Source organism: Ovis canadensis, chromosome X (assembly GCF_042477335.2).
Source record: "Ovis canadensis isolate MfBH-ARS-UI-01 breed Bighorn chromosome X, ARS-UI_OviCan_v2, whole genome shotgun sequence".
Classification (NCBI taxonomy): Eukaryota; Metazoa; Chordata; class Mammalia; order Artiodactyla; family Bovidae; genus Ovis; species Ovis canadensis.
In genome coordinates this window covers 17,956,951-17,982,444 of record NC_091727.1, presented here as the reverse complement: position 1 = coordinate 17,982,444, position 25,494 = coordinate 17,956,951, and the positions used below count along the sequence as shown (strand labels likewise).

General features: G+C 38.3%; 1 protein-coding gene across 35 annotated transcripts in view; it reads right to left on the bottom strand.

The window, feature by feature from the left end:
* The window catches only part of PPEF1 (protein phosphatase with EF-hand domain 1), a 147,528-nt gene that overhangs the window by 73,978 nt on the left and 48,056 nt on the right, over positions 1–25,494 (bottom strand). For all 35 annotated transcript variants that reach the window (XM_070289812.1, XM_070289833.1, XM_070289817.1 and 32 more), the window contains 2 exons: positions 5,201–5,328; positions 2,271–2,331 (listed from right to left, as the gene is read on the bottom strand). In XM_070289812.1, the coding sequence (XP_070145913.1) occupies positions 2,271–2,331; positions 5,201–5,328 (189 nt within the window). The remainder of the gene's footprint in view (positions 1–2,270; positions 2,332–5,200; positions 5,329–25,494) is intronic.

Below are 25,494 nucleotides of genomic sequence, written 5' to 3'. Positions count from 1 at the left end.
ATTTTGTAAAACTGTTTATCAGTACCGAGTAAGGCTGAACATATGTGTGCCCTGTAACTGCAAATCTCCTTTCCTGGGTTGTGGTACATCTTTATAAATAAGAGTCCTCAACAAATCATTCCTCCTTATATTCATATCCCTTCACAATAGAATGCTGCTGCTACTGCTCTTTCAAGAGATGAATCTTCAGGTTATTTTTAACCTTAAAAAAAAAATCAAAAAAAAAAAAAAGATGGATCTTTCCTAACCCCTTTGATTCTGCACCTAGTCCTGTGGCTTGTTTTAACTAAGAGGATATGGCAGAACTGATTTTGTGTGAGCAGAGGCCCAAAGAGGCCTTGCTGCTTCACTCTTTGCCCTCCTGGGATCCAGAGGCCATGTCAAAGAAGTCCAGGAAATACTGTTGGACAGAGGCTGCATGAGGAAAAGTGAGATATCCAAGTCCATACCTAACATCAAACTTCTACACATGTGACTAAAACATTTGGAACTCCCTCCCCAACCCAGCTATGCTGAGTGAGCCCAACTGATCACAGACAACACACAAGCCATCCCCACTGAGCCCTGTTCAAATGCCTAAGCCACAGAATCACAAGCAAAAAAAATGGCTATTGTTTTCAAGCACTAAATTTGGGGGGGTGGTGGTTGTTATACAGCAATAGATAACTGAAAATGAATATACAGCAAAAGAAAATAATACATGTGTTCACTAAAAAGGACAGGTACAAGAATGTGCATAGTAGTACCATTTAGATTATCAAAACTGAAAACTCAAATGTCTATAAACAGTAGAATGGATAAATTTTGGTATATTATAAAACTAACTATTATTCAGCAATAAGAATGACCAGATGGATGACTCTCACAAATACAAAGTCGAGTAAAAGAAGCAAAACTATATGCTTTCATTTATATAGAGAAGTTCAAAAACAAGCAAAGCTAACCTAGGAGGCAGAAAAGTAGTGACGGGGTGCAGGAACTGGGTGGTGAGTATAGGAAGACGGGAAGGGGTTTCCGTGGTTATGATGATGTTCTACTTCTTGTCCTGGGGGCATGTTACAAGGCTGAGTTTATTCTGAGAAAATTTATCAAGCTATATATTTATCATTTGTGTACTTTTCTGTAATGTATATGCTTTTCTTCCAGAGAAGTTTACATAAGATTATAAACCACTGTCCCCTACTCTGATAAAATTTTAAAAATACTTTTAAATCACTTACAGAATTTTTTTTAAAGCAGATTTTTAAAAATACAGAGCCTGAGTAAATATCTTTGGGCTGGAACCCAGCCATCTGTAGTTACGAATCTCCATAGTCCAGATTAAAATATTAGGTCATTAGCAGAAAGAGGGCTATTTCATCATTATTATATTTCCTCTCAGAAATGTTTTTGCCAAAGAACATGAAGCACAAAAAACCATCCTCAAATTGTAATTATCTAAAACAAAAAAAATGGCAAAATGCCCACTTCCACCCACTGCCCACTCCTCCAGATCATTAAATGCTTCAATTAGTTTCACACATATGTACTTAGCTCAGAGCATACCATTAAAACAGCATTCTTTTGCCACTGTGAAGGGCGCCCGATAGATTAAAAGATGCTCTTAGATGTCATACACATTTTTAACTAGAGCAAAAAATGGCTGGTTCAAATTAAAGAATAGGTTTCTAAGTCAAGTGTCTACCTTGACAATAACAACAGGCAGATTAATTTGCAAGAGGAATACATGACTTGTGAATAACTATAATTTTAAAATCATTTTGAATCACACTTATATTGTCTATATCTGAAATGATGTATTTAGTCATCATTCCAGAAGGACTAAATAAATGACAGATATGGAGAGAACAGAGACATGATGGTGCCCACTGTGTTTAATCTTCCATACCCCCTCAGATCTGTTTCATGAAATATTCAAGATATTTTAATCTCTCAGCACAAAAGTTCTGTGGATAAAAAATAAGATCTTCTTTACTAAGTTACTATTGTACATCAGTAGGTTGTGGTTCAGAGAAGATACTCAACACACTAATGTAGAATGAAATCTAATTCTTTTTTTTTTTTTTTTAATAAAAAAACTAAATGGTCAATTTAGTTGACACCAATCAGGGATGGAAAAAGCCAGTTGAACTGATTTTACCAGTTTGGTGTCACATAGACAATATGTTTTTAATTTCTTAGTGCTCTCCCACTTTCAAGAGTTCACATTCCTTGATGAGACAATTCAATATTTAATGACTGCTTTTCAAAAGACTAGACTTTCTACTTACCTGGCTCTTTCTCCTGCACATGTGTATAGTTTTCCAACATGAAGGAGAAGAAGTTTGAGAGCTGTACAAAATAAAAATACACTGATCAATTAATGAACCCCAAACAGGTATTGTGGCAAACATTGTTGGTGTTCCATGCAAGTCCCCTTTACTTCTCTGAGGTTCTCATCTCCAAGCTGCCATAGATGCTACTGGGTCCCATCTTCCCTCCTTCTGGCCCTCCTTCCCCCCAGGACTTTCCTTGGCCGATGGGCAGTACTACCCCTGCAGAGTCGCTTAGGATATCAGATATTCCCCTCCTGGGGGACTGCCCATAGCAAATGACTAACTGAAGCAAGGGTATCACAGCCCAGACCACTGCCTCCGTTGCCACTGGTGGGACAATCTGACACATTTCACACTTCAGATCTCCCAACAGGATCAGGCTGAGGTCAGATTTTTCCAGAAACCATATTTTTGCCTAGCTTTTCCCCCCATCCTATCTTGCTTTCCACGCTCCCTTACAGGTTTTTCCTGTGAATACCCTCTCAGGAAGTCACTTGTACAAGAAGCCCTATCTCAGACTCTGATTCTAAGAAACCAATCCCCAGAGGGATGGTACGGGGAGGGAGGAGGGAGGGCGGTTCAGGATGGGGAACACGTGTATACCTGTGGTGGATTCATGCTGATGTATGGCAAAACCAATACAATATTGTAAAGTAATTAACCTCCAATTAAAATAAATAAATTTATATTAAAAAATAAAAAATAAAGAAACCAATCTAAGACAGCTACTAGATATTTTTTCATTATGTTCTTCTATTCCTTTTTATGGTGAGAGTACGAGATATTCTTAAATGTCAAACATATTTGGGAAAGGAAGGAAGGAAAGGAGGGAGGAAGGAAAGATGGAAATCTACCAGCATTCCAACCATCACCAAAATACTGCCTCTGTGACCACAAATTATCTGCAAAGACCTGCAAGTATACAGCACAGATAACTTCCAAGCTTCATCTCCTATGAAGAGTGAACACTAAGGAACCTTATCAATCTGGGAGTAGATCTGGGAAGGAAAACCTTCCATACAAATACGAAAACGTATGATTTTAAAGCTGTTGATGGATTTGTCAATTAAGAGTCAATAGAAAATAAAAAGTTTAAAAAATAAATAAATAATTTAAAAAAATAAATAAAGAAAAAAAAAAGAGTCAATAGAACTCACAATGAGACACCACTTCACATATACTAGGATGACTATCATCGAAAACATAAAGAATAACAAATGTTGACACAGATGTGGCAAAATTAAAGCCCTCATACATTGCTGGTGGGAATGTAAGATGGTGCAGCTGCTTTGAAAAACAGTTTAGTAATTACTCAAAAAGTTAAACAGAGACTTACTCAATGACCCAGAAATTCCACTCCTAGGTATATATCTAAGAGAACTGAAAAAAAAATATGTTTACAGAAAAACTTGCACACAAATATTCATAGCAGCATTATTCATAATAGACAAAAAAAGTAGAAGCAACCCAAATGATGCATTCACTGAGGAAAGGATAAACAAAATGTCCTAGATCTATACAACAGAACAACGTTCAGCAATAAAGAAGAATGAAGTACTGACACATGCTATAAGAGGGATGAACCTTGAAGGCATTATGCTCGGTGAAAGAAGGCAGTCACAAAGAATCGCATGCGATGTGACTCTATTTATTTGAAATGGCCACAAAAAGCAAATCCAGAAAGACAAAAAACGGATTAGCAGTTGCCAGGGACCGCAGAGCGCAGGAATGGGGAGTGAGTGCTAATGAGTGTAGAGGTATTTTTTTTGTTGTTGAAGGGGGTGGTGATGAAAGTGTTCTAAACTATATTGTGGTGATGATTACACAACTTTGCGAATAAACTAAAGGCCACTGAATTGTCTACTTTAAATGGGTGAATTATACCCCAATAAACTTGTTATTAAAAAAGACTCAATATTTAAAGAATGTACTAACACTGGAACATTTGTGTATAAAGCATATCAATTTAAGAGCTCACTCTCTCTTAATCTCCGTCACTATATTCTACAGTGCTGAAAAGGACAGTCAGTGCTGTGAACTGCTAAGGGAATATCTGACTAAATCATAGTATATAATTTTTATAGCTACTCAGAATAAATCCAGCAATTTCTTTAATTCTTTTTGAAATCGCAATTGTTTTTAATTATATTTATTATTTTATATAACATTTTACTTAAATTATATTGTGTGATACACTTATAAAGATACGATTGTTGAAAAATACAAATGATACAGAATAAAAATGCGAAGTCCCCTCCCACCTACCACTACCACGCTTCTTCCCAGAAATGGACATAGTAAATACTTTACTGTATATCATTTCCCAAACTTTTATTGTATGTTGCATTTTCTTTCACATATATGGGATAAAATTCATATTGTTCCACAAGTTGATTTTTCATTAACAAATACATTGTAGATCTTTCTGAGATCTTTTTATTGTTAAAGCTGGATTTACATATTGCTTTTGCAAGCTTGAAAAAGTCTTTCCCCACCCATCTATATTTTCTTCTAGAATTTTCGTATGTTTGACCCCAGGAAATTCTTCCATTTATTTAACTCCTTAAAATATTATTTACTTCATGAAGTAGCAACTTTACTATTAGGACACATATTGAAAAAAAGAATAAGACCATTTTTTTATTAGTTAACTGGACATCTAGTAGCTGTCTTAAAAATATGAACTTCAGAACTGAAAAACACCATCCTGTTTCCAAATCATATTCTCTCAATAGCTAGTTCCAAAATAATGTCACTATATCCTCTATAAAAGTCTTTCACCAAGGTTCCTCTGCTATTAAAATGGACTCAACCTTTCATTATTTCAATAAAAGGAGTAAAGAGAAGCATTTTATCAAAAGAAGAGACAAGCTTGCAAAACAGACCTGCAACTGGCCTTGCTCATCAGCGTATTCGATGGACTGGAAGATGGTGAGGGCATACCGTTGTCTGGTCTTCAACCGGGCTCTGTAACCTCGGTACCAGTTCTGTATGACCAATGCGGCTTTTAGTGCTGCAGACCCACAGGATATGAAAGACAAAGAAAAACAGTTACTATGGAGCTATGGGTGGGGTTGGGGGACGATAAGTGCTTCAGAAAAAAAATCAGTCCACCTGGATTCCTAGGTTCTAAGAACATAAAAACTACAGACAATGAGATGTAACTTTATGCTTTTGTACAATGTCCTCAAGTCTCAAATAGGACTAATGATGACACAGCCATCAGAGTAGAATTTTTGAATCCTATCTCTGCTGATTACTGTCTATGTGATTTGGGGAAAGTTATTAGAGCTTTCACAGCTTTACTTTCCTTCTCTGGCACTACTTAGGCATATGAAGTCTATGCATGCCCTATGAAGTAGCAATTCCATCCTTCACTATATACCCCAAAGCAATTCTCACACAGGTCATAAAGGAGACATACAGGGATACAATAATTCTTTGTTGGTGGCAATAGGGAGTTTAACACCAATGCAGCCCGGCTGTCCACTGCTAGGAAGGAGAATATGTGATTGTGGTGGATGCACACCATGGAGTATTATGCCACAATTGGAAGCAACATTTCACAATGTGGATGGGTCTTAAAAATATAGTACTTTAGTCAGAACAGTTATTAGAAATGAGAGACAGAATATAACATATCATTTTATATAAATTTTCAACACACATGAAACCACAAGGTATGTTTCATAAGAATATACAGAAAGGAAAAGATATGAAAAATAAGAGATCGGTTATTTGTGAGGGGTGGGTAAATGAATGAGCATAGAGTACATGGTTAAAGGGGAATAAGCTAGTGAACTACCATAAGAAACGGTGTCGTGCAGACCAGTATGACAATGTACAACATAATGAGAAGTATGATTCACTCCACCTTCTGCACCTGTGATTCAACTGTTAAAAGAACACACCCCCCGCTCCTTCACAGAGTTACTGCTGCTGCTAAGTCGCTTCAGTCATGTTCGACGCTGTGCGACCCCAGAGACGGCAGCCCACCAGGCTCCCTCATCCCTAGGATTCTCCAGGCAAGAACACTGGAGTGGGCTGCCATTTCCTTCTCCAATGCATAAAAGTGAAAAGTGAAAGTGAAGTCGCCCAGTCGTGTCCGACTCTTTGCGACCCCATGGACTGCAGCCCACCAGGCTCCTCCGTCCATGGGATTTGCCAGGCGAGAGTAATGGAGTGGAATGCCACTGCCTTCTCCACAGAGTTACTATGAGGATGAAATGAGATACCATAGGTGAACAGTTTAGTCCAATGCCCAGTGTCAAACACTTGATAAATAAATGGCAACTATAGTGACAAGTATTGTTTTGCTTATAGATTATTCAGGCACACTGGCTCTTTTCTGGGCCTGGGAGCCTCTGAACCATCCTGCAACTTCACAGCTTTGAAGAAAGAAATCAGGTGAGAGATAATGAAATTTAAAATATAGTCTCTTATGCCTTTCTCAACTTTTAGAGTGACGAGTAATCAACACCAGCTGGCTCCTTTTATTCAGGCTATAATTTTTCCCAGTTAGCACATAAGAATTAAGAGTTGACTCTAACAAGAACAATTTGAGTTCGGAAAGCAGCGATCCAGCCTCTCAGTTTAGTACTGCCGTGGTACAACGAGTATACACTAGTCATCTGAGGGTATTTGTTTGTGAACTTCTCCAAGGTTGTCAGATTCCAGAGACTGTCATTTCATTATTCAGCTTCCAGAAAACCCCAAGAAACAGGCATAAGGTCAAGTATCATTACCTTTACAGGGGAAAACCAGAGGGAGAAGAAATCAAGTGACGTTCAATATCACAAAGCAAGTAATTGATAGTACAATGTCTGAAAACTCAAGCGTTCTCGCCATATCATTATGTGCAGCGCAGACACACCTGAAAGGCCTCTTCTGTGGGACAGTCATTGTCATAATCAACCAACTCTCATCTCAGGGGCTCTCTGTCCACCAAGCATAACAGAACTCTTCCAGGGCTATTTCCTGGGCACGTACTGAAGACCAGGCAAGGGATTCATCTCTGTAGTCAGTCCTTGCCACCCTGTGAAGCTGGGGGAGACGTACTTAAGGGCACGTAGCCAGTAAGTGGAAATGGACAGCAATGAATTGAACCCAGGTCTCAATGACCCCATAGCCCAAGATCTTAAGTTCCATAGAGCCATTGATCTTTTCAGTGCCTCTTCATCTGCTTAGTGATGTCGTAGAAAAAATGACCACTAAAGTCTATTTAGTATTAACACCACCAAAAAAAAAAAATCAAGTTTATTGTTATTTCTATAACTAACAGTAGAGCAAAGTAGCACCATAAGTTCAACAGTCTACTATAAGACATTTAGTCCCACAAGTATTATCATCTCCATGTTACACATAAGGAAACTTCAGCTTCAGAGAGGCTAGCAACTTCTAGTACCCTCAAAGACTTTCTAATTATATGTAATATTTCATTTACGAATTCACAAACTACTGTGAACAAACAGGTTACCATCTCAGAAACCAAGACCCAAAAGAGCCGTGCAAACCAGGATGCACAAGACTCCCTCAGAGTCCACGGTCTTGGCTCAAACATCACCTTCTAAGTGAGGCCTTTCCTGACTACCCCTTGAAAATGGCACCCAACCCCCCACTGCCTATCTCCTTTATTTTCTCTCCACAGCACGTGTCACCTTCTGATAGAGCATTTGTTTCACTCATTTGTTACTGACTCCTTTCACTAGACTGTAATCTCCATTACAGCTGGGATTTTGGTCCACAGGGTTAGCTGCTATAGCCCCTGGGTCTGGAACCATCCCTGGAACATAGTAAATGTGCAATAAATATTTATTAAATGACTGACTGACTGAATGGAATTACTATTCAATTAAAACTTACTGTCTTGTGTTTCTCTTCATGCTAATTGGTGAATCTTATGCTTGGTTTGGCTTTTTAAATAGGAGTTTATTCGACAGTCCTTTAAATAAGAAGTTTTATATTCAGAATGATAAGGCATTTAAAGACTCTGCTTTTGAAATTCTGCTGGCAGAGGCCTCCTGAGGAGGCAACAGGATGAGTGAATATTTAATGTAACTTTAAATCAGGAGAGAGACACGAGTGTGATAGAGCTGATTAAAATGAATTCAAATGAACTGGAAAAAGAATGAACCGTCTAGAAGCAAAAGACTTGAAACAAGAAGGGAAAGCATCTACTGCCTCAGCTGTCCAAAGCACAGAAAGAATAGGGTATGGCTCAATTCCGGGACCACAGTTTTCACTGACACTTCTGTTTACAGGTGTCTGCCATCTGCTAGAGTATATGGCTGTCCCAGTGAGACTTCCAGCTTCGTCGGAAAACCAGCTCAAAGCGCATACACGGCCAGCAGACAGGAGATGGTCACAAAGTCTGCTTCCTGAGCAGCAAGCAAGGCAAGGACCCTATGAGGCTTGCTCCTTCACAAACTCTGGCATACCTGCCAGCAAGCGCACAATACAGCATCCTTGTCCCTGGAAAGCATTTTTCTTAAACAAGAGAGAAATAAGAGGAAAACCTGAGGTCCAGTCTTCAAACAATGACAGATGCTTAAACACAACTATCACTTTTCCAAATGACAAAAGAGATCATAGTTTTATTATTCTTGGAAACATCTGGCTTTCCAGTCAGAGAAGGGGAAGAAAAAGAAGTCATTTCTCTGACTTTTAATTACTCACACACTCGCCCACCCACCAACCCATTCACATGGGATAGTAAAAATAAGTTCTGAATTTATAATCTGGAGATTTCCATTTTGGTCCTAACTCAACCAGGTGCAAACTGTGTAACCTCTGGCAAATCGCTTAACCTCTCTGATCCTCAATTTCTCATATGAACAATGAGAATTTGGAATTATATAATCTCTAAGATTCTTTCCAATTATACAATACTCTAATTCATTCCTCTTTTTTTTTTTGTAGTGCCCCAGCTGCAGCCTACCAAGCCTATAGCAAAGCTGAAAATAACCATTAAAGGATAAAATAGGATGTGTAAATGTGAACACTCAAATCAGAACCTTCTGGGTACAAAAGACAAATTCTAAAGGCTACTCAAAAAAAAAAAATCTGAATTATCTGTGTAGAAAAATCCAAGTCAATTACTAATATCCTTGGCTTTCCCATCGAGAAACTATAGCCATCATAAACCATTAGACAAAAGCAAAAATCAGAAGAAACAGATGTCTATCTTGTGAGTTGTACCTTTTATCATTAAAAATATTCATCTTTGTTTCATTTTAAAATAAATAAATAATTTTAATAATGAAAAAAAAAAAAAGAAACTATAGCCAAAGTTTGCTAGCAACTGGTCTAGGAACAAACAGTTCACCTATTACTCTTCCTTTAAATGGCCTAAAACGTGATTACTGTGTACATTTGTTAACTGGTTCAAGTGATAGCCAACAGAAGATGGGGAGAAATGGATGGGGAAAAAAGTGAAGAAGGGGTGCGGATACAGAGACAATGGGAAGTCCAGAACATTCAATGAAAATTGAGAGATTATGAGAATGGGATAACAATCATTTGATCATAAAGATCCCAGAGAGAGGTGATCCAGGTGGCCATGGTAGCCAGGAAATGGGAGGAAACAGCTGAAGTGGAGCAGCAGAATGATTGTTCTAAAACAATCATTATCATGAAAATACAAATTTTTAAAATAATTATTGTAAATAAATTTAGCTATGTAAAAGATTTACTATTATTTTAAAGAATTAAAATATTTTCTTGTAAGAAGTATCTTGTACTTAACAATTCAATAATGACCTTTAATCCTCACTCAAGAAAAAAAGTTAAATACCTTAACTACAATTTTGTTTTACGTCTTCTTTGTTATTAATTACTAACTGGAGTTATACTGCCACATTCATTCACCCAAGATCAAATATAATTAGCATTAAATCTTTGAATTTTGCAGCTGCTAGAAAGATAATGTAGTATAAAGCCATAATCATATAGAAAAGTGTTCTGATTATAGGAAACACAGGCATATCTTGGGGAGATTTAGGTTCCAGACAACCACAATAAAATAAATAATGCAATAAAGAGAGTCACATAAATTTTTTCCTCAGTGCATATAAAAGTTATGTTTATACTATATTATATCCTACTAAGTGTACAATAGCATTGTCTTAAAAAATGTACATACCTTAATTTAAAAAATACTTTATTGCTAAAAAATGTCAAAACAATTACAATAGTAACATCAAGGATCACTGATCACAGATCACTGTTAACAACCATAATAAAATGGAAAAGGTGAAGGTGAAAATACTGTCAGAATTATCAAAATGTGACAAAGAGAGACATGAAGTGAACAAATGCTGCTGGAAAAATGGTGCCAATAGGATTGCTACAAACCTCAATTTGTAAAAAACACAATATCTGCAAAGCACAATAAAGCAAAGTGCAATAAAACAAGGTATACCTAAAATTGGCAATTGGGGCTGAGGTACTGCCCTTTGTTAAATTGAATTGATATGTATCTGTAACAGGATTTTCTAGTAATTAAGAGGATCCAACTATAAGGCTGGCTTCTTGGTGAATTTAGTCAAGGCTGGAATTTGGCCAAAAAAAGTAAAGAAGTAGGACTTCATATCCTTTCAGCAATACCTTCTAAAGTACTAGAGTGGCTATCTAAAGAGTCAATGTCAGAGTCTCATAATACTTGACATCTCTAAAGCAGAGATGGATTAATTATGCAGTAAAAAGGGAAAAGATGAAGATGAATTTAAGTGGTATAAAGAACAAAAAGGTTAATTGGCTTTTTGTTTGCCTGTTTCATGTAAGCAATAACTGTTTGTAGTGTCAATCCTACATAAACCATAAGGCCAACACATTATCATATTAAAAAGTAAGTAACTAAAAATTGTTATTGAGAGGGATCATAATTTCAGATGGAGACAGTAGTCTCCATTTACAAAGAAATGTACTTGTCTAAAATGACTCCCAATCGAGGCCAACAAACCAGAGTTTATAGTATATGATATGAGCTCAAAATAAAGATACAGCAGCTTTGACATATTGATGATAATTAAAGCCACAGGAGTAAAGTCACCCAAGGAGAGCATTAGAGTGACCAAGTAAGAGAGCTGAGAGAAACCCAGAGAAGCCCCAATATTTAGAAGCTGGGAGAAAATGGAGCCCTCATAAATAGTTCAAACGGAGACGTAATAGAAAAACCAGGAGAAGAGGCTGTCACTGAAGCTAAGAGCCATTGAATATTTTAAGATGGGCGTGTACAGGAGGGCCAGGTATTGCCAGAAGTCAAGCAAAATAAGTACTGAAAATGCTCCATGGGATTTCAAGGTCATTCAAGAATTTGTCTACATCATATTCCATGGGGTGGGATAAATAAAAACGTAGGAGACAGCAGTGTGAATGCACCCTTCAGGGGCAAGCTCAGAAAAACAGGCAAGAAAGCAGAGTGAATGGAGAAAACAAGAAGGCTAGGGAAGGCTCTTCCAAAGGGAAAGAAAACATAACTACAAAGGCACTTCTGCACAACTGGGGAATTCTGAATATGAAATATGCCAGGAAATATTACTCTATTAATTTTATTTTTTCAGTGTAATATAGTATTATAGTTACGTAAGAGAATATGCCTCTTTTAGGACATTCAGTTCAGTTGCTCAGTCGTGTCCAATTCTTTGCGACCCCATGAACCACAGCACACCAGGCCTCCCTGTCCATCACCAACTGCCGGAATCCACCCAAACCCATGTCCATTGAGTCAGTGACGCCATCCAACCATCTCATCCTCTGTCATCCCCTTCTCCTCCTGCCTGCAATTTTTCCCAGCATCAGGGTCTTTTCCAATGAGTCCGTATACATTACCCCTTTTCAGAAACCCAGGCCAATCCACAGCCCTCATTTTGGGGGTCTGCTGGTTGTGACTTTTCCCCAGTTCCCAGTTGCCAATTTGGGAATTGCTGGTGGTGCACACAGTGCCTTCTCTTGGCCAGTTCACTGTCAACATCTTGATTACGGCTGTTGTGATGAAGTGCACACGTCTGTTTGTCTTGTTTTGTATGGATAAAGGCTACTGCTAATAGAAATCTTGGAGGCCGAAAAAAGCTGTGAAAATTGGTGGGCATAAGTCGAGTTTGAAAGCTATCAAAGTACTTGCCACCTAACTCTAAAATACCCTCATGTTAGGGCAAGGTGGTCACTGAATGGGTTAGATTGACATTAGGTTGCCTGCCAACCTCAAGAAAATTTGTGTAATGAGTTACACTGTAAAACATCATACAATCTCCAATACAACAGCATACTCATCTTTCTTAGCTCTGAGAGATCCAAAGGTTTAACTAAATGTAAATAAATAATAATAACATCTAGGGTCCTTAAATTCAAGGAGTTAAGTGTGCCAATTTCTGACACATATGTTTATTTTATCTAAAAACTATAGTTCACGAAGTTTTAAATATCTACGAAAAATAACAAAATCTTATCAAAAACAACCTGGAATTAGACAAGATCGTTGTTTTGGATCCTGGGAACTTACCTTGAGAGCCATTAGGTTAGGGGCCCCAAAATATGGCTGAAAGAAATGTGGGTTGTAGCCCATGTGCAGCAAGACATGGCTGGACAGAAATGTGGGTTGAACCTCATTTGCAGCTGAGGACCCTCCTAAACTGTTACCAGCCCTCAGGGAAATTACAACGGCCATTAAGAGGAACATTCCAATTAGATAAGATCATTTAAGAAGTGCACTTGAAAGCAGGGTTCCTAAATTAAACAAATAGAATGGGACATCTATTTTAATTGGTATATAGAATTCCAAAAAGCTTATAGTTCCAGAATAGCTTCATTGAAAAATTCACTGAAAAAGGCCAACAAAAAATTAGACACAGAGATACCTACAACAAAAGACTGCAAGACAGACGCAACTTGTACTACCTGCCGCCTTTCCTCCTCTAGCTGAGTACTCCTTCTAGTAATCCTCAGTCTAAACCATCTTTCCACTCTAAGGAGACTACAAGACCTTGAAAGTCGGCCAAGTTACTGGACTTACACCCCCCTATCTACCCTTGAAGGAGGGCTCTCATGTGGATTCCTCTCAGAGTTGATAAGACTCTGAGGGACTTTATGGGGAAACTGCTATGTTATTTCCTTAAACATCCAAGGGAAACTAAATTAGTGAAAAATCTTGGCATCTGGCAGATATTGGAGCTATACCCTCTACATTAAATCCCCCTAGGAGTCTGCAGATGGGACCCTGGGAAAACTGGCAGAAGCCAGCTAAAGGTGAGAATTCTTCCCAGATACACCACTGCTTATAGTACCCAAAAAGAGAAAAAAATTTAAACAATTTTTGTACCTTCTATGGGGATGCCTCTTAAGTCCAAGAGGTTGTCAACATTTATTGGCTGTGTCAACTGAAAATTGGGAAATGCTTACTGTTTGTCCCAAGTGAAAACTGACAAGATATTTTAAAGGATTTTTTTAAAGTAGCTCTATGGTCAGATGTTGGTCAGAAAGTGAAAGCAGATATTCAGAGCCTGATAGGAATGTTTTTTTAGGTCTCCTCCACTAAACCAAAATGAAACTATGTACCCAGAGGGAAAGAAAAACCTTCTAAAGCCTCTGGAAAGGATTTACCAAAACCTTTCAAAGGCAAACAGTTCTAAGTCCAGAAAATAGAAATCTTTTAATTTCCATCTAGGTTAGAAATCTTGTTCCTGATATACAGAGGGGTATGTGAGGGGCTGTGTGTGTACACACACAGAAAAAAGCAAATTAAGAATAATGTAGCTGAATGGGAGGATCAACCTATGATGTCATTTTAAGTTGCAACCCAATTCCCTGAGGAAATGAAAGCAACTATCCTTATTTATAAATCTTTGTAAAACTGAGAATACAACTCCAGAGGCAGTTCACAGTCCACCTATTCCTTTTACAAGTCCCCATAAAGAAAGCTGAGCGCCAAAGAATTAACGCTTTTGAACTGTGGTGTTGGAGAAGACTCTTGAGAGTCCCTCGGACTGCAAGGAGATCCAACCAGTCCATCCTAAAGGAGCTCAGTCCTGGGTGTTCACTGGAAGGACTGATGTTGAAGCTGAAACTCCAATACTTTGGCCACCTGATGTAAAGAGCTGACTCATCTGAAAAGACCCTGATGCTGGGAAAGATTGAGGGCAGGAAGAGAAAGGGACGACAGAGGATGAGATGGTTGGATGGCATCACCGACTCAATGGACGTGGGTTTGCGTGGACTCGGGGAGTTGGTGATGGACAGGGAGGCCTGAGGTGCTATGGTTTATGGGGTCGCAAAGAGTCAGACACGACCGAGCAACTGAACTGACTGAACTGACTAAACCTCCCTTATTTATCTTGTAAGTTTTAAAAAACTTACAAAAGCTTGTAAGTTGCGTAAAAAAAAAAAATCTGGCCTTAGGAAACCAAAGTACCCCTTAGTGGAACTTGCATTCTTTGTCTGTAACTCTGAGATATAAATATTCTATGAACTTTTTCATTTGACCGTTTTCTTATGGTAAAGGAAAGGGAAAACAGTCAAATCAAAAATAGGCAAATAAAAAAATCTTCTAAGTGTCTTCCCAAAAAAATATTCGTAAAAATGCTTTGACCCACCTGAGCAAATAACCTTAGCTTGCTCTACCTACCAGAAAAACAATTTAGATTCAATTTATTTTACAACTAGTGAATTACTGTACCCAATTAATGGCAGTTATCTTAAAACAGAAGCTATAAGGTCCCTGCTAGCAACTGTCTATTTATGTGTGTTTATGTGTGTATTATAGATGTACAGTATTTTCTACCTTCAGAGGGTAGTGCCAAAATTACTATTAAGAGAGCTCTATTTAACTGGCTCAAAGAAATGAAGCACTTATAGAAATTAAGTGAAATAAATAAACTGAATGGATGCAAATGGGATAAAACTTTTTAGGTGAGCTTTCCGTAATGGTTTCTCTCTATCTTTTTGGTAACTTGAAATCCTAAAGTTTTGCCAAGTGAAATTAAATGATGGATAGTTCATTTCCAAATAAGGTAAAATAATGAAATATTGATTACTGAACATAGGTTTACTACTTTTGGCTTCCTTTTACAGGGTAGGTGTTGCAAGAGGGCATCAGAGGGCAGACATACTGAAACCATACTCACAGAAAACTAGTCAATCTAATCACACTAGGACCACAGCCTTGTCTAACTCAATGAAACTAAGCCATGCCCGCAGGGCAACCCAAGATGGGCGGGTCATGGTGGAGAGGTCTGACAGAACGTGGTCCATTGGAGAAGGGAATGGCAAGCCACTTCAGTATTCTTGCCTTGAGAACCCCATGAACAGTATGAAAAGGCAAAATGATAGGACACTGAAAGAGGAAGTCCCCAGGTCAGTAGGTGCCCAATATGCTACAGGAGATCAGTGGAGAAATAACTCCAGAAACAATGAAGGGATGGAGCCAAAGCAAAAACAATACCCAGCTGTGGATGTGACTGGTGATGGAAGCAAGAGCCGATGCTGTAAAGAGCAATATTGCATAGGAACCTGGAATGTCAGGTCCATGAATCAAGGCAAATTGGAAGCGGTCAAACAAGAGATGGCAAGGGTGAACGTTGACATTCTAGGAATCAGCAAACTAAAATGGACTGGAATGGGTGAATTTAACTCAGGTGACCATTACATCTACTACTGCGGGCAGGAATCCCTCAGAAGAAATGGCGTAGCCATCATGGTCAACAAAAGAGTCCAAAATGCAGTACTTGGATGCAATTGCAAAAACTACAGAATGATCTCTGTTCGTTTCCAAGGCAAACCATTCAATATCACAGTTATCCAAGTCTATGCCCCAACCAGTAACGCTGAAGAAGCTGAAGTTGAACAGTTTTATGAAGACCTACAAGACCTTTTAGAACACCCAAAAAAGATGTCCTTTTCATTATAGGGGACTGGAATGCGAAAGTAGGAAGTCAAGAAACACCTGGAGTAACAGGCAAATTTGGCCTTGGTATGCGGAATGAAGCAAGGCAAAGACTAACAGAGTTTTGCCAAGAAAATGCACTGGTCATAGCAAACACCCTCTTCCAACAACACAAGAGAAGACTCTACACATGGACATCACCAGATGGTCAACACCAAAATCAGATTGATTATATTCTTTGCAGCCAAAGATGGAGAAGCGCTATACAGTCAACAAAAACAAGACCGGGAGCTGACTATGGCTCAGATCATGAACTCCTTATTACCAAATTCAGACTCAAATTGAAGAAAGTAGGGAAAACCGCTAGACCATTCAGGTATGACCTAAATCAAATCCCTTATGATTATACAGTGAAAGTGAGAAATAGATTTAAGGGCCTAGATCTGATAGATAGTGCCTGATGAACTATGGACTGAGGTTCGTGACACTGTACAGGAGACAGGGATCAAGACCATCCCGATGCAAAAGAAATGCAAAAAAGCAAAATGGCTGTCTGGGGAGGCCTTAAAAATAGCTATGAAAAGAAGAGAGGCGAAAAGCAAAGGAGAAAAGGAAAGATATATGCATCTGAATGCAGAGTTCCAAAGAAGAGCAAGAAGAGATAAGAAAGCCTTCTTCAGCGATCAATGCAAACAAACAGAGGAAAAGAACAGAATGGGAAAGACTAGAGATCTCTTCAAGAAAATTAGAGATACCAAGGGAACATTTCATGCAAAGATGGGCTCGGTAAAGGACAGAAATGGTCTGGACCTAACAGAAGCAGAAAATATTAGGAAGAGGTGGCAAGAATACACAGAAGAACTGTACAAAAAAGATCTTCACGACCCAGATAATCATGATGATGTGATCACTAATCTAGAGCCAGATATCTTGGACTGTGAAGTCAAGTGGGCCTTAGAAAGCATCACTACGAACAAAGCTAGTGGAGGTGATGGAATTCTAGTTGAGCTGTTTCATATCCTGAAAGATGATGCTGTGAAAGTGCTGCACTCAATACACCAGCAAATTTGGAAAACTCAGCAGTGGCCACAGGACTGGAAAAGGTCAGTTTTCATTCCAATTCCAAAGAAAGGCAATGCCAAAGAATGCTCAAACTACCGCACCACTGCACTCATCTCACACGCTAGTAAAGTAATGCTCAAAGTTCTCCAAGCCAGACTTCAGCAATACATGAACCGTGAACTCCCTGATGTTCAAGCTGGTTTTAGAAAAGGCAGAAGAACCAGAGATCAAATTGCCAACATCCGCTGGATCATGGAAAAAGCAAGAGAGTTCCAGAAAAACATCTATTTCTGCTTTATTGACTATGCCAAAGCCTTTGACTGTGTAGATCACAATCAACTGTGGAAAATTCTGAGAGAGATGGGAATACCAGACCACCTGAGCTGCCTCTTGAGAAACCTATATGCAGGTCAGGAAGCAACAGTTAGAACTGGACATGGAACAACAGACTGGTTCCAAATAGGAAAAGGAGTACATCAAGGCTGTATATTGTCACCCTGCTTATTTAATTTCTATGCAGAGTACATCATGAGAAACGCTGGACTGGAAGAAACACAAGCTGGGATCAAGATTGCCGGGAGAAATATCAATAACCTCAGATATGCAGATGACACCACCCTTATGGCAGAAAGTGAAGAGGAACTAAAAAGCCCCTTGATGAAAGTGAAAGAGGAGAGTGAAAAAGTTGGCTTAAAGCTCAACATTCAGATAACAAAGATCATGGCATCCGGTCCCATCACTTCATGGGAAATAGATGGGGAAACAGGGTCAGACTTTATTTTTCTGGGCTCCAAAATCATAGCAGATGGTGACTGCAGCCATGAAATTAAAAGACGCTTACTCCTTGGAAGAAAAGTTATGACCAACCTAGATAGCATATTCAAAAGCAGAGACATTACTTTGCCAACAAAGGTCCGTCTAGTCAAGGCTATGGTTTTTCCAGTGGTCATGTATGGAAGTGAGAGTTGGACTGTGAAGAAGGCTGAGCGCCGAAGAATTGATGCTTTTGAACTGTGGTGTTGGAGAAGACTCTTGAGAGTCCTTCGGACTGAAAGGAGATCCAACCAGTCCATTCTGAAGGAGATCAACCCTGGGATTTCTTTAGAAGGAATGATGCTAAAGCTGAAGCTCCAGTACTTTGGCCACCGCATGTGAAGAACTGACTCATTGGAAAAGACTCTGATGCTGGGAGGGATCGGGGGCAGGAGGAGAAGGGGACGACAGAGGATGAGATGGCTGGATGGCATCACTGACTGGATGGACGTGAGTTTGAGTGAACTCCGGGAGTTGGTGATGGACAGGGAGGCCTGGCGTGCTGCGATTCAGGGGGTCGCACAGAGTCGGACACGACTGAGCGACTGAACTGAACTGAACTTTACAGGGAAACTGTGTCTCCTAGTAAACACAGCTTCTGCCCCACTGAAAAGTTTACTGAGAGAAAATTTAATTATAAACAGTATAAAAAATTATAAAATGTATTTAGAAATTTCCCAAACCATAGAATGCTAAAAGAGAGTTCATAATTGGTTACTTCTTTATTTTCACTAAAAATTAAGGTTTTTAAGGGTTAAGAATTCTAATATATGTAATGAAAACTACTAAAAATCAGGGAAATTATCTCTGTATATAAAGAAAATAAGATGTATGCTTTTAGCAAAAGAGGGTATTAGGAAAGGAAACGCCTGTTGTTGAGGGAAAGGGAAGCAATTTTATCCTAAACTGAGGCTATTTCAGGAGAACGAGGAAAAATTAGGGCAAGAGTTGAATGTTAAAAAAAAAAAAAAGCTTTTGTAAAAATTTGTGCCTCCCCACCCCCAAATCTCACAAAACAATTTTATGTGTGGTCAAGATGACTAAGATTAAAATCAATTTATTTAAGTTTAAAAAAAGATGATGAGTTTTTAATTTGGTTTTCTCTTTGTTAAAAGGACAGGTTTTATTGGATTCTTTGTCTTCTCTTGAAAGTGAAAGTGAAGTTGCTCAGTAGTGTCTGACTCTTTGCAACCCTATGGGCTGTAGCCTACCAGTCTCCTCCTCTGTCCATGGGATTTTCCAGGCAAGAATACTGGAGTGGGTTGCCATTTTCTTTTCCAGGGGATCTGCCTTACCCAGGGATCAAACTCAGGTCTCCCACATTGCAGGCAGACTCTTTACCCTCTGAGTCACCAGGGAATCCCTGTTTTCTCTTAGTAGGACATTGAAAAAAACTTTTCCTTACCGTTTAAAGTAATTCGCCTAGAAAACAAAGATTCTGTGTCTTGTCAAAATAATTTGCCATGTTGTCTTTATCAGGTCTTTGATTACCAAAGAAAGCTCAATCTTCTCTATTAAAAGATCTAAGGTGTTTACTGCTATATTTAAAATGGTTAACCAACAAGGGCCTACTGTATAGCACATGGAACTCTGCTAGGTGTTATGTGGCATCCTGGATGGGAGGGAAGTTTGGGGGAGAATGGATGGATACATGTATATGTGTGGCTAAGTCCCTCTGCTGTTCACCTGAAAATATCACAACATTGTTAATTGGCTATACCCCATAGAAAATAAAAGAATTTTTTTTAGATCTAAGGTGTTTAAAAAATAACTTTGTGTTTTTCTGCAAAGGCTTTGTCACTATGATTAAATGGATAACTAAGTATCAGTTCGCAGTGACCTATGATCCTATTTGACAAGTGTTTTAAAACTTTTTTTGATAATTCTGACAAGCTTCCCCAAAATAAAGTTCTAAATGAAATTTTTTTTAACCTCGAACTAACTTTGGTATTTTCCAGAGGGCCTCTAGAATATCTCAAGAGATTTGTTTCCTCTCCTCAAAAAAATGAAGATGCTTAACTAACCAGACTTATTTGATATGTTAAGTTACATAGCAAGAATCATCAAATAACAAGTAATACTAAGCCTTTATGTTGTACTTGTATAAGTTATAAATGTTCCAGAAACCATATGCAATTCCTAAAGTCTGAATGAAATGTCCTGGAATAATATTATCATCATAATTCCAGTTATCATTTGACAATGTTGACTATCACAGAAATAACCACATTTCCTTGTCAATTCCATTATAATAAATTCTCATTAGAGAATAAATGCTCATTATAACAATGGGCATTTTTTAAAGTCTTCTGTCATTTATAGTTATTATTTTACTCAGATGCTTCTGCAAAAATGTTGCTGCAGAAGTGACCCATCTTCAAGGAGATTCACGGAAAGGATTTGGCAAACATGAGTTTCTGATAACTTTAAGATCATAATATTGAATTGGTCATCTCACACTGGTCAGAATGGCCATCATCAAAATGTCTACAAACAATAAATGCTAGAGAGGGTGTGCAGAAAAGGAAACTCTCTTATACTGCTGGTGGGAATGCAAACTAGTACAGCCACGATGAAGAACAGTGGGCAGATTCCTTAAAAAACTTGGCATAGATCTGCTATATGATCCAGCAATCCCACTGCTGGACATACATCCCAAGAAAACCAGAACTGAAAGAGACACATGTACCTCACTGTTCATTGCAGCACTATTTACAATAGCTAGGACACGAAAGCAACCTAGATATCCACTGGCAGATGAATGGATAAGGAAGTTGAGGTACATATACACAATGGAGTACTACTCAGCTATAAAAAGGAGCACTTGAGTCAGTTCTAATGAGGTGGATGAACCTAAATCCTGTTATACAGAGTGAAGTCAGAAAAAGACAGACAAATACTGTATATTAATGCTTATATATGAAATTTAGAAAAATGGTACTGACGATCCTACATGCAGGGCAGCAAAGGAGACACAGATGTAAAGAACAGACTTTTGGACTTCATGGAAGGAGGAAAAGGTAGGATGATTTGAGAGAATAGCACTGAAACATATACATTACCACATGTAAAACAGACAACCAGTGTGAGTTCGATGTATGAAGCAGGGCACCCAAAGCCAGCGCTCTGGGACAACCTAGAGGGATAGAGTGGGAAGGGCAGTGGGAGGGGGGTTCAGGATAGGGGGGCACACATGTATACCTATGGCTGATTCATGTTGATGTATGGCAGAAACCATCACAATATTGTAATTATCTTCCAACTAAAATAAATAAAAATTTAAAAAAATACTGAATTGGGTAAGAATTTCTAGAACTAATGGGGGAAAATGGATTAAAGCAAAACAAGAATTAATAACATTGAATTGAATGAACTGAAAAGGGTGATTATAATTTTTATTCCTTCTTGCTTGAATCACTGATGGTTCTTTAATGTTTTGCTTTTCAAGATTTGAGGAAACTTTTTCTCTTAAGCTATCTATGACTTAAAACAATTTGGTAAAATACTTTCGTAAACAAATATGAAACATTAACTTTTTCTCCCTACCTGACTCCTCCAAAATTTGGAGACTCTTGAGCATTCTTTTTATGGCAAAATAGTTACTTACATAAGCTGAATGAGAATCTGTTATCCTTATAACAGGACACAATTGGAAACACTGGTTACAAAAGCTTTAACTGGAATGTTATATTTGAGAGAGATGTACATAGACTCAGATATGACCAGACAGCTTTAAAGAACTAAGGTTGACTTTATGGAACCAATAAAGTCCCTTAGAAAAGTCAACCTGGTACCTTACTTACATGGTTCCAGCAAAGCAGTCTTAAAAAGAACCCATATGGTCAACTGCTATTCTTGCTGCATCTATGTAAATAATCAGGCCAAGTACAATGCAAATAAATTAGTTTTATTGTGATTATCTTTGATTTTTTTATCTTTTATTTTAAAAAATGGGGGTAATTCTAGAAAGAAAGATGTTTGCACCTTTGTAGATATTATATCCAATTCATTGTCTTTGAGATTTTGTTAAATACCTATAAATTAGACCAGATCCTATATTCTTATAGTTTCCTCAAATATCTGGCTATAACTCACCAAACTAATGTTTTCAATTTTCTCCTACCCTTTTGACTTGGAATTACTAAGAACAAAGACTGCCCTTGAATCTCCTTGGAAGGGACTATACCAGATATACTTCACTACCGAGATGACAGCCAAACTTTATGAACTTGAACCTTGGGGACACATTTCACAGCCCAAGAAGGCTTCACCTAGTATCTGTTCTACACAAAGGCTAGCGACCTCCAAATCAGACTGACAAAAAGACAAATAGCCGATATTAATATGGACTGCTTCCTCCCAAGATGCTGGATCACGACTTCATACTTTGGGACTTCCCTGGTGAGCCAGTGGTTAAGACTCTGTGCTTCCACTGCAGGGGGCACAGGTTCAATCTCTGGTTGGGGAAACTAAGATCCCACATGCCTCAAAGGGCAGCCAAAAAAGTTTTTAAAAAGCAGACTTCATACTTGAAACATGATACCCTTTCTTCTTCTCTTTCTTTCCTTCACTCTAGGATTGGCCTGGAAAGGTAACACCATCCCCAGTATCTCCCAGCCCATTGCCAAGGGGAGGGGTAAACTTTCACTGCTAAATTTGTCATCATCAAAGAAACCTGAGCTGTCTCTTTCCAGTACTACCTTATTGGAAGTAGTTTGTGCCCTGACAGGATTTATCTTTGTCCATGGTGATTAACATTCTCCTTGGGTCTATGAATACCTAGATGACTGCTGCATAACTGGGCAATGTCTCTTAGGTGACCTAACTGTTCCCCTAACGTCCACAGAGACACCTCATTGGTCAACTCCCCTGAATTTGCATTGTCAAGTTATAAAGAACCTACCAGGAGGCTTTCATGTTTCAGGATTTGCTTTCTTTGGCTGGTCCCTACTTCCCTGGTCAGAAATAAATGTAAATAGGCTATGATCAGGAATCTCTCCTTAACTCTTTATCTTACTGCAGAATTTGTTGCTAAAGCAAAAGCTGCCCGGTGAAAATCCTGAGACTCTATGGCCAAAGTTGTTCTTGCTAATTGGATAGCCCTTGATTATTTTAATTAAAAAATTTTTTTAAATTGAAGGATAATTGCTTTACAGAATTGTGTTGCTTTCTGCCAAACATCAACATGAATCAGCCATAGGTATACATATGTCCCCTCCCTCTTGAACCTCCCTCCCACTTTCCTCCCCATCCCACCCCTCTAGGTTGTTACAGAGGCCCGGTTTGAGTTCCCTGAGTCATATGGCAAATTCCCGTTGATGGATAGTCCTTGATTACCTTTCAGCTTTGTCAGGCAAGTGTCTGCTGTGGCCAACACCACCTGCTGCACCTAGATTAACATTTCTGGCAAAGTTGAAACTCAGCTACATAAGATCACGGAACAAGTCACTTAAAAAGGTAAATCCTTCAAGGGTCTTTCCTTGACTTATTTGATTTTGATTGGTTTGTGTCTTGGGCACCATGGTTTTGAAGTACACCGCAAATACTGGGAATTATCCTGCTTATCATAATCACAGTAGTCTCCCTGGAACACTGTTATCCTCTCAAAAGCTTTAAAAGAATGATTGCAGCCATTCATCACTAAGCAAATGAACTCTCTAACACTGGAACATCAGAAAAGGAATAAAGAAAATGACAGACTTAAAAATTGTGAACATGAAGTCACGGCCTGTGCATATCACAGAGATTAAGCAAATAACATTGACACAAAAGATCAACAAAAATTGCAAGAACTCAGAGATTAGCTGGGAGTGGTACTAATGTTTTGTTTTGTTTAATATCTTTCAGGCTGAGAGTCTGATGAAAACAGGGGAATTGGTTAAAAAAAAAAAAAAAGAGGCAACAGGCCCCAAATGGAGTCACTTGTACTAAGCTCCATGTCAGCAAACAGAAACTTAGCACCTAATCTAATTGCATTTTCAGCCTCTCCTAGAAATGTAATCTTAACCTGTCTAGAATTTCCTGGCCAGCACTAGTGAGGTAATCAACCTGACAGACCCCTGTTTTTCCCCAAAGGAAGTTGACCTTGCCTGAAATAATTCTTTTCATTTATGATTTCCTTGTCCCACTCCCTTTCTGTCTTTAAAAACCTCTCCTTTTCTGCAGCTTTTTGAAGTTCTTTTCTGTTTTCTAGATGGAATGCTGCCTGATTCATGAATCATTCAATAAAGCCAATTAGATCTTCAAATTTGCTATGTTGAATTTTATTTTTCTAACAGATTGGTATTTAGTATTTTTACATTTTTAGGCAACAACAGAGGACAAATGTTTTTTAAAAGAACAATATCCACTAGAGAAAATTTCCATTGTCATAGCTTAAAAGCATCAAACTTCAAAGCCAAAAACGCTAGACAGCCTTTGTAGGAGACCTAGCACTGAAAATAAATGAATAAAGTGGTCTCAAGGGAAGAAATAAAAGAAAATATAGTGTTTTCAAAGTGCTGTACAGGAAAAAATAAAAGGTAATAGATTATTCATTCAAAACCCATCAATATAAAATTTTAAGTGTAAAGTGAAGTTCAGGAGAAGGAAATTGCAATGTTTAATTTTTGGTTTTTTGGATAAATTCCAGTTTTACATGTCAGGGCAGCATATCAAAAGGAGCATGAACTTTGGTATCTGTCAGAGCTGGTTCCAATTCAGACTCAGACATCAACTAGTACATGACTTTGGGCAGCTCTTTAATCTAAGTCTCCATTTCCTCATGAAGAAAAAGAAATTAATCAAAGCTTCCTCCAAGAGTTTTGGCAACAACTATTCTCTCCCATACTGCATATCACAAAAGAATCAAACTAACAACAACAACACAACAACAATGCTACTTCTCTACACAGAAGGCAGATAGCCCACAAGAAAGGGATAGCCTCAATTTTATATGTAGGCTATTCTTTCTCAAAAAATGCCATGATACTCTGGAGGCAGAATGCTGTGGTGGGGCTCAATGACCAAGGTGGGGAAAAAATCCATCTAGTTATGTCTTAAGCAAATCACTTTGCCTCTCAAAGCCTCAGTTTCCTTTTCTGCAAATTGAGAACAATCCTTCACAGGTTGTGAAGATCAAATATATGTGAAAGATTTTGTCCAACTATAAAAGCACTATGCAAATAAAAGGTACTTTACATGCATATATTTAGCTAGCTTCCAAGAACAGCAGTTTTGGAAGGCACCATGGAAGGGTGTAATGGCTCATGCAAAAAACACTGTATTCAGAACTCCTTGGGTTCAAATTCCAACTCGGGGATAACCTTGACAAGTACTTACCTAATTACTGAGCACAAGATTCTTCCTCACTACAAAAAGTAATGATAACACTTTACTCAGGTTTACTGCAAGGACTAAATAAAATATGTGTAAAATATTGTCAATACTCTC